General features: G+C 63.7%; 1 protein-coding gene across 4 annotated transcripts; it reads right to left on the minus strand.

Moving 5' to 3' along the window:
* Window positions 1-895: 895 nt before the first annotated feature.
* On the minus strand, window positions 896-8,360 carry LOC105483839 (fibroblast growth factor receptor 3). 4 transcript variants are annotated; one of them, XM_071093924.1, is made up of 14 exons: window positions 8,158-8,360; window positions 7,959-8,082; window positions 7,679-7,869; window positions 5,864-6,008; window positions 5,188-5,378; window positions 4,740-4,888; window positions 4,241-4,362; window positions 4,052-4,162; window positions 3,778-3,968; window positions 3,545-3,667; window positions 3,392-3,462; window positions 3,037-3,174; window positions 2,788-2,893; window positions 896-2,614 (listed from the first exon to the last, which is right to left on the minus strand). In XM_071093924.1, the coding sequence occupies exons 1-14, from the start codon at window positions 8,296-8,298 to the stop codon at window positions 2,468-2,470; spliced, it is 1,950 nt and encodes a 649-aa protein (XP_070950025.1). In that variant the 5' UTR covers window positions 8,299-8,360; the 3' UTR covers window positions 896-2,467. The 4 variants fall into 4 exon arrangements, with proteins under 4 accessions (XP_070950025.1, XP_070950024.1, XP_070950026.1 ...); XM_071093923.1 differs by lacking the exon at window positions 5,864-6,008 and adding an exon at window positions 6,635-6,785 and having other exon boundaries at window positions 4,740-4,885; XM_071093925.1 differs by having other exon boundaries at window positions 4,740-4,885; window positions 8,158-8,359.
* Window positions 8,361-8,871: the final 511 nt, after the last annotated feature.

The raw sequence follows: 8,871 nt of genomic DNA on the forward strand, positions 1-8,871 counted from the left end.
CAGAGGGAGAGCGGCAGAGGGAGGTGGGGAGGACAGAGGGGACAGGGGGAGGAGAGCAGAGGGAGAGCGGCAGAGGGAGGTGGGGAGGACAGAGGGGATGGGGGAGGAGAGTAGAGGGAGAGCGGCAGAGGGAGGGTGGGAGGACAGAGGGGATGGGGAGGAGAGCAGAGGGAGAGCAGCAGAGGTGGGGACAACACAGATGGGGAGAGCGGAGGGGAGGACAAGAGGGAGGAGAGCAGAGGTGGAGGACAACACAGATGGTGTGGGGAGTCAGGAGATGGCACTCCTCCAGGAAGCCTTCCCAGACTTGCTCTCACCAGGCTGTCCTCCCACCCTGCTAGGGGTATGAACTTGGGCAAGGGCCCGGTTCCATCTCTGTGGTTCTCAGCACCCCCATCAGCACCTCATCTGCCCAAGGTGCTGTGTCACTGTGGGGGACCCTGATGGAGCGAAAGGCAGTGGGGGCACTAGTTGCCCAGCCTGGGAGGGCAGAGGCTGACCCAGAGAGTGGCCACCTGTGTAGCCCCCGAGGGCCCCAAGAGGGTTTTGCTTACTTTTGGCTCCATGGGGGGACGCCCAGAAAGCTCCCCAGTTGACTGGGAAGGCGGATGCCAGGGGTGGGGTGATGAGGAAGGCCTGCCTCACAGCTAGTGGGACAGGACCCTCCCCACCACCACCACCTCAGGAACCCACGAGCTGGGAGCAGCCAGGGCAGTGCACCCCCAGGCACCCTGCTCCCTCCCACCAGGGGCCCTCCCGTAGTCTCCTCGCCCTTGGGGCTCCCAGACCACCAGGGACCTTCGTGGCTGCTGCCAGCATCCACCTGGGACCACCCAGCGGCCAGTGACCCCTCCCTCCCCTATCCCAGAAGAACGGGAGGCAGAAACCTCAGAGCCAGGTTAGGAACCGGGTGTCTTTATTTTTTGCAAAGTTCGTCGCTGGGTTAACAAAATCGCACCTGCAGGTTTGGTGACACCTCTGGCCACCATGCACTGGGTCTCAAGAAGAGACACCCTGAGCCATGCCCCTGCAGGCAAGCAAGGGACAGCTGCCCAGACTCAGTGCCCAGTAACAGTACAGAACCAACCAACTGATTCACAGCTTCCCTCCAAGCTTTGAAAGGTAGCAGTCCAGGCTATAAAACTCTAGAAGCATTGCGTAAGAAGTGTTAAGTCTACAGCAAATACATCTTGTAAAAACTCAATAAATTATATATATAGATATATATAAAACTTGTAACATCTAGTAACATCTGAACCTGCACGCAGGGCCGGCCCCTCCCTGGAAACCATCTCCGCCTGGGGACACACAGCAATTAGAAGAATTTGTATAAAATACCAGCTTGCTTTGAAGTCCAAAATATAAATCCTCCTAAAGAAAAGTCCTATAGAAATCTAATTCCTCCTGAAAAGGAGGACAAAGGAAATAAAATATCCTTACTCATTGGAATCACCTCCAACTATTAACGACCTTTTAGGCTTGGAGGGAATCCTCCAGCTCCGGGGCAGGCTGGATGTACATTCTTGGCTGTCCCTCTACAGGCAGGATAAACCTTGTCGGCTGTTAATAAGTTAAAAATTAAAACTCTCCGCCATGTGGCTGGCTAAATGCTAGAAGTGTTGGGCTGTGGGAACGAGGGTGCCGGGGGCCCATAAATAGCTTTACAAATATACAGGTCCAGTTTTAAAACAAAACTGCAGTGCCAGAAAAGGCCCTGCTCCTCTGCTTGCATGGGTGAGACCCCTGGGGCCTGCCTCCTGTGCCCCCAGGGTCGCAGGCCTCCGTTGTACCAGTCTTTTCCTCTTCCATATATTTTATATATATGTATATATACCATATACACAGCATCTATTTATAGAAATGTACACTAGTTTCTGGAATAAACCTTTTGGATAAAAGGTAGAGGCTCCCATCTTCAGGTACCCGTAATTTCAGTCTCTGAGGGGCAGGGTGGGAACTGGGAAAGCCTGGAGGTCGGGGGGCAGTGCCACTAACACCCCCAGGAACAAGGTGCTTGACACGTGGGGCTTCCCTGCAGGCTCAGCTTTGGGTGTGGGAGGGGTTGAGGCCCACCCTGTGATGTCCCGTGGTGCAAAGGCAGAGGCTGGGGCCATGTTGGGCCCAGCTCCCTGCCCCACGGGAGTCCCACCGGGTGGGCCCACTTACATTCTGCACTGGGTCCCCCCAGAACAAAGGCCCCTTGGTACTGCAGCACGTCAGGAGGCCGTTGCACAGCAGCAGGGACACCCAGAGTGTACCTCTGCACCTGGAGGCCACGAGATGCACACGCACGCAGACACACACACGGATGTGCGCGCGCACACACACACACACAGATGCACACAGACTGAAGCTTTGTGTAGCTGTCTCTCCATCTGCACTGAGTCTTATGCCGGGGAGTGGCTGTGCACCAGCAGCAGGGTAGGCTGCTAGGGACCCCCTCACATTGTTGGGGACCAGTGGCCCTTCACGTCCGCGAGCCCCCACTGCTGGGTGGGGCCGGGGGCAGCAGGTCGTGGGCAAACACGGAGTCATCCCCTGAGGAGCTGGAGCTCGGGGTGTCCTGGCCGCCGGGGGAGTACTGCTCGAAGGGCGCTGACAGGTCCAGGTACTCCTGCTGGTGGGAGGCGGGGTGAGCGCTGTCCCACAAAGCCCCTCTTCGCACAGCCACCGCTGTGCCCAGGCTGTGCCCCAGAGGGCCTGCCCCACACCTCAGCACTCTGGGAGGCAGGATGGCCGGGGGCAGGGGGGGTATGGGGGTGGCACTAGGCCAGAGCCAGCACTCACGTCGGTGGACGTCACAGTGAGGACACGGTCCAGGTCCTCCACCAGCTGCTTGAAGGTGGGCCTCTGGGAGGGCGCAGCATGCCAGCACTCCCGCATGATCATGTACCTGCGGGCAGGGTGCTCAGGTGTGAGCCCCGCCGCCTCCCATCTTATTCGGGAACAGCCTGAAGGGCTGCCAGTCCCTACCCCGCCCAGCCCTGGAGGGCCTCCCACCCGAGGAGCCAGTGGAGGGCCAGGGATGGCGCTCACAGGTCGTGTGTGCAGTTGGCCGGCTTGTCCATCCGGTGACCCTCCTTCAGCAGCTTGAAGAGCTCCTCCACAGGGATGCCGGGGTACGGAGAGCCCCCCAGCGTGAAGATCTCCCAGAGCAGGACCCCAAAGGACCAGCTGCAGGGGGAGGCGAGGTCAGGCTGTCCTGAGACTCCCAGGACAGACACCTGGGCGGGCACCAGGGGAACAGGCCAGGGCTGCGCTGCTGCCCCAGGGAGGGGTAGAGACCACGCCCAAGAGCCCCAGGGCACAGGCGTGGGGGCTGCAGCTGGGGTCCTGGCTCTGCCCAGTTCCCGCCTCCACCCCTGAAGTCAGGGGTCTGGAGGACACATACACATCACTCTGGTGGGTGTAGACTCGGTCAAACAGGGCCTCAGGCGCCATCCACTTCACGGGCAGCCGGCCCTGGGAGGGGGTGGGAAGGCAGTGTTGGCACCAGGTGTCCTCCTGGCATGGCCCCCACCCCCCACCCCAGGGCCGGGCTCACGTTGGTTGTCTTCTTGTAGTAGTCAAGGTTGTGCACGTCGCGGGCCAGCCCGAAGTCTGCGATCTTCATCACGTTGTCCTCGGTCACCAGCACATTTCGAGCAGCCAGGTCCCTGTGGATGCACTGGGGAAGGGATGGGAGGCAGGGCTGAAACCCCTCCACCTCTCCCCGCTGCTCCCAGCATCTCAGGGCAGTGCCCAGCCTGCTCCACCCACACCTGCCACCCTGCTCACCTTCTGGGAGGCGAGGTACTCCATGCCTCGGGCCACCTGGTAGGCACAGGACACCAGGTCCTTGAAGGTGAGCTGCTCCTCAGGCGGCTTGCAGGTGTCGAAGGAGTAGTCCAGGCCCGGGGGCCGCCGCGCCCGCAGAAACTCCCTCAGGTTGCCCTTGGCCGCGTACTCCACCAGCACGTACAGGGGCCCTGGGGGCACGGGCTCCTCAGAGGGGCTGCCAGACCCAGGAGGGCTGCCCACCTGGCACCACCGCCGCTACCACCACACCTACCGCCCTGCGTGCAGGCGCCCAGCAGGTTGATAATATTCTTGTGTTTCCCAATCATCTTCATCATCTCCATCTCAGACACCAGGTCTGACAGGTCCTTGTCAGTGGCATCATCTGTGCAAGGAGGGAGGGCCTGTGTCAGGCGGCGGCACCCCCAGCCCGGCCCTGCACCCCTGGTCGCCCCCTCCTCACCTTTCAGCATCTTCACGGCTACGGTAACAGGCTTGGCGGCCCGGTCCTTGTCAATGCCGATAGCCTCCGCCATGACCACCTGGCCGAAGCAGCCCTCCCCAAGGGGCTTGCCCAGGGTCAGCCTGGCAGTGGAGGCAGAGGGGCCATGAGCGTGCAAGCTCATCCACTCTCAGCCCACCACGGTCCCCACTCCCGCCTGGCCCAGCCCTTGAGGCCCAGAGCCACCACCTCCAGGAAGCCCTCCATGCTCCCCCTACAGCCTGCTCGTAAGGATGAAGAGTGTCACCTACGGCCTCCCGCCCTTGCTGCCCCTCCAAATACGGCACCTTGAAACACTGCCATGCACCCCTCCCAGGAGCATCTCCACAGAGCCCCAGCCACACCCAACATCCACCACATCCCTGATGGCCCCTAAACGCAGCCAGGCCTCTGCCTGGCAGCTGTGTCACCCCCACCACCGAGCCCCCTACAGCCCACGCCAGCCCTCAGCACCACTGACCGGGCCCGAGACAGCTCCCATTTGGGGTCAGCAGGCAGCTCAAGCTCGGAGACATTGGCCAGCGTGGGACCCTCCCCTGAGGACAGCCTTGCGATGCGCACCAGTGGTGTGTTGGAGCTCATGGACGCGTTGGACTCCAGGGACACCTGCTTGGGTCAGCAGGGGCAGGTTGGCGCCGTGTGGGCGATGGGGCGTGGAGGTACAGCTGGGGGTCAGTGCTGGGCCGGAAGCGGGGGCATTCTGACTTCCACCAGCATTGAATGAAGATTTTTAGAATGTTTTGTGTCCCAAAGTACCCTGGGCTCTACATGGTGACCAAAGACAAGGAGAGGTGAGCCCGCCTGGCTGCAGAGAGGGCTCGCACAGCCAAGGACCAGCGTGGGCCGAGGGGGACTCTGGGAGGCCCGGCGGGCAGGCAGCTCGGAACCTGGTATCTACTTTCTGTTACCTGTCGCTTGAGTGGGAAGCGGGAGATCTTGTGCACGGTGGGGGAGCCCAGGCCTTTCTTGGGGGTGCTGCGCAGGCGGCAGAGCGTCACAGCCGCCACCAGCAGGATGAACAGGAAGAAGCCCACCCCGTAACTGAGGATGCCTGCGTACACACTGCCCGCCTCGTCAGCCTCCACCAGCTCCTCCTCAGCTGCAAAGACACGGGCATTGAGGCCTGGCCTGGCCCCCACCCCGGGCCCCCATGGATGCCCCTGGCTCAGAGCTGCAGGCACCACTGGGAGCGGGAGGGGGCTCAGAACCTCAGCACCCGCCTTGTCTGGCAGGTCTTGCGGTCAGTAACTCGGGTGAGTCTGGAGGGCCAGACCCTGGAGAGGAGGAGCCCAGCAGAGCCAGCCAGTCCCACACCGCCACCAGGCGCCCAGGAGACACCAGAGCCGCAGGAGGGGCCTTTGGGGACCCAGACGGGAAGGGGGCTCGAGGGGGCTGATGGGGCCCCTCTGGGACCAGGACCGGGCCAGGCCAACGTTGTCCCCACACCGGGCACAGGGCCAGTGTGAGGGCTCAAGGAGCAGGGCGGCCATAAGCTACAGGATTCCCGTCCGTCCTGGCGGCTGTGGCATGTCCCGAGCCAGCGTCCCCGAGACAGTGCGGAGCAGCAGCAGCAGAAGCCGGTACCTGGCAGCACCACGAGCCACGCAGAGTGATGGGAAAACCCAATAGAATTGCCCGCCAGGCAGGTGTACTCCCCGGCGTCCTCAAAGGTGACGTTGTGCAAGGACAGAACCTCTAGCTCCTTGTCGGTGGTATTAGCGCCCGCCGTCTACAAAGAGAGAGCAGAGCGATAGGCGAGCGCCAGCACCGCCCTGCGGGCACCGCACAGAGTCCACACGGCAGGATCCAGCCGCTGCAAGGAAAACGCCGCCACCACCAACTCCTCAGCCACCGCCAACTTGGTCACCGCCACGCGGCCGAGGGCCCTCCGCCTGGTGCACCGGTACCGAGCCCGAAGCCAGGCCCCTCCACCGGCGAGTCCTCTGTCCCAGGTGAGCGGCAGGCGGGCAGGCAGCATGCGGGTTAGCGCAGAGCCGGGCGGGTGCAGGTGGAGGATGGACACACGGACACACAGGCTGCGGAAGCGAGCAGGCAGCGGGCGGGGGCGGAGAGGCGGAAGGGGGCGCTCACAGACGGCACGGAGCCGGCCCGGTGGGCACCGGGCACCTCCTGTGCGGGGCGCAGGCGTGCGGGAAGGGTCGGCGCAGACCACAGGGCTCGAAGCGGACGGTCACGGTGGAGGCTGGAGCTGCCAGCCTTGCCCAGGCGGCCACGAGCGGAGCGCGAGCCGGGGGCGGGAGCGAGCAGGGCTGGGCGTGCGGGGCGTGCAGGGCGCGCGGCCAGGGCCTTGGAGCTGGAGCTCTTGTGCCGGCCGGCATGGGACAGAGTCGTTACCTGCTCGGGGCCCGTGAACGCTCAGCCAAAAGGCCTTCTCGGCCACGCCTATGAAATTGGTGGCTCGACAGAGGTACTCGCCCCCGTCCCGCTCCGACACATTGGCCAGGCGGAGGCGCACGTCGGCCTCCACACTCTCACTGATCCAGGACTGCGGGGACAAGAGACCCGGCTCAGGCACGCCCCTGAGGCAGCCCCGCCGGGCACGAGGCAGGATATGGGAGACCCCCAAGGTACAGACGGAGGCTGGGCTGCGTCAGCCCCGAAGGCTGCCTGGAGGAGGCGTGGAGGCACTTCACGGTGGCTGTGGTTCCACAGGATGCACGTCTCTGCCTCCACCCCAACAACCCAGCCCAGACCCTCAGACAGCCCCTGGTCGCTGGCCTGGCCTGCCCTCCCTGGGGCTCTTGCAGAACCTGGGCCCTGGACAGGGCCGGAGGTGGCCTCTCTCTGGGCAGGGTCTGGACTCCACCCTCGCCCTGGGCCTGCTCCCCGCCCCCATCAGACCGTCTTCTCTCTGAACAGATGTTTCTCTTTGGGCTTTGAGTGTCGCAACTGTCCCAATTCAGTGGCCCCCACCCGGCAGCCGTGGGAACAGAGCTAAGGGCTCCGGGAGGCGGGCAGACAGTAAGCTCGGGCCCCAATGCACACAGCTGACGACTGCCAATTGGCCAAGTCGGGGCTCGGCCACTGCCTCTGAGGTCCAGAGGGGGCCTGGCGGGCTTGGCCACTGCCCTCCTGTCCTGGGGCACCACTGCTGCCCGAGTCACACCCACCCCCGAGAGGCCCCTGTGGGCAGCTCCATGTCAGGGATTCAGTGGCCGAGGCTGGCCCTCTGCAGACACAGAAACAGCTCCCACCGCAGCTGCCTGTGGCTCGAGGTGTGGGGTGGCTGAGACTTGGCCCCACGAGCACCCCCACAGCTTCTTCCCCCGAAGCTCCAACCCCTAGTCCCCAATCCTCACGCAACCCCCAGCCATGGGGCACCCTTGGGGCCAGCCCAGGAGCCCGAGCCGCAGCACCCATGAGCACACAGTGGCCCACCTTGAGCACGGTGACGTAGGGTGTGCCGTCGGGGCCCACCTTGCTGCCATTCACCTCCACGTGCTTGAGCCACTGGATGTGGGGCTGCGCATCACTGTACACCTTGCAGTGAAACTCCACATCGCTGCCCAGCACTGCCGTCTGGTTGGCCGGCAGCCCCGCCTGCAGGATGGGCCGGTGCGGGGAGCGCTCTGTGGGGGCAGATGATGCTCAGGGGCCACCCCTCCCTCACCGCTGCCACCACTGCGGCCCCAGACCCATGCCAGCCCAAGGCCCTCACCCAGCACGTCCAGCGTGTATGTCTGCCGGATGCTGCCAAACTTGTTCTCCACCACGCAGGTGTAGTTGCCGCGGTCCGAGGGCACCACACTTTCCATGACCAGGCTCCACTGCTGGTGCCGAAGCTGCAGCGGGGCACAAGTGAGTGGAGGCAGCAACCACCGCGCCTGCCAGGCCCAGAGCCACCCTGCCGCGCCCACCTTGATGCCTCCAATGCGGTGCTCGCCGCGGAACTCCTTGCCATTCTTCAGCCAGGAGATGGAGGGAGTGGGGTTGCCAGCAGCCGGGCAGCGGAAGCGGACGGTGTTGGCGGCCGGCACAGCCAGCAGCTTCTTGTCCATCCGCTCGGGCCGAGTCCAGTAAGGGGCCCCTGCTGGCCGAGGTGCACGTGAAGGCCATGACCCGAGTGGGAGCAGAGGCCCCTCTGAACAACCTCCTTCCCAAAGCTGCCCCTGCCCACCCCCAGTCTCAGTTTCCCCTCCTGTGTAGGAAGAGGGTGGGATGAGGCTCCCAGGAGCCTCCACACCACGTTCCCATCCCAGGGCTTTCTCAGAGCTGGGCCATGTTTCCCCTTCCCTTCCCTCCAGGATGCTCTGCCTGGACCTGTGAAGTTGCGGGGCACAGGGCGTTGTCCAGGGGAGCCCACCCGCCCAGAGAGGTTTGCCAGAGGCCAGGCCCACCAACGGGGAGACTGAGGACCAAGGGGGCAGCCTGATGTAGTGGACAAGCCAGGACCTGGGAGCAGTTTATCGGGAGAGGAGCCCAGTCACCTGCAGAGCCAGGAGCCTTGGAGGCAGCTGTGCAGCATGGGCCCACAGGAATCAGAGACCCTACACCACCCTCTGCAGAGCTCCGAGTCTGACGGGCACCCAGGCCCTGCCTCCTCCCACCTCGATGTCCAGGGCTCCCACCAC

The sequence above is a fragment of the Macaca nemestrina genome, chromosome 3, assembly GCF_043159975.1.
Source record: "Macaca nemestrina isolate mMacNem1 chromosome 3, mMacNem.hap1, whole genome shotgun sequence".
Taxonomy (NCBI): Eukaryota; Metazoa; Chordata; class Mammalia; order Primates; family Cercopithecidae; genus Macaca; species Macaca nemestrina.

Coding starts and splice junctions, on each gene's coding strand:
- LOC105483839 (XM_071093922.1), bottom strand. CDS start 8,298: ATGGACAAGAAGCTGCTGGCTGTGCCGGCCGCCAACACCGTCCGCTTC. Junction 4,889..5,187: donor GCTTCCCACTCAAGCGACAG/GTAACAGAAAGT, acceptor TGCTGACCCAAG/CAGGTGTCCCTGGAGTCCAA. Junction 2,894..3,036: donor GCCAACTGCACACACGACCT/GTGAGCGCCATC, acceptor CCCTGCCCGCAG/GTACATGATCATGCGGGAGT.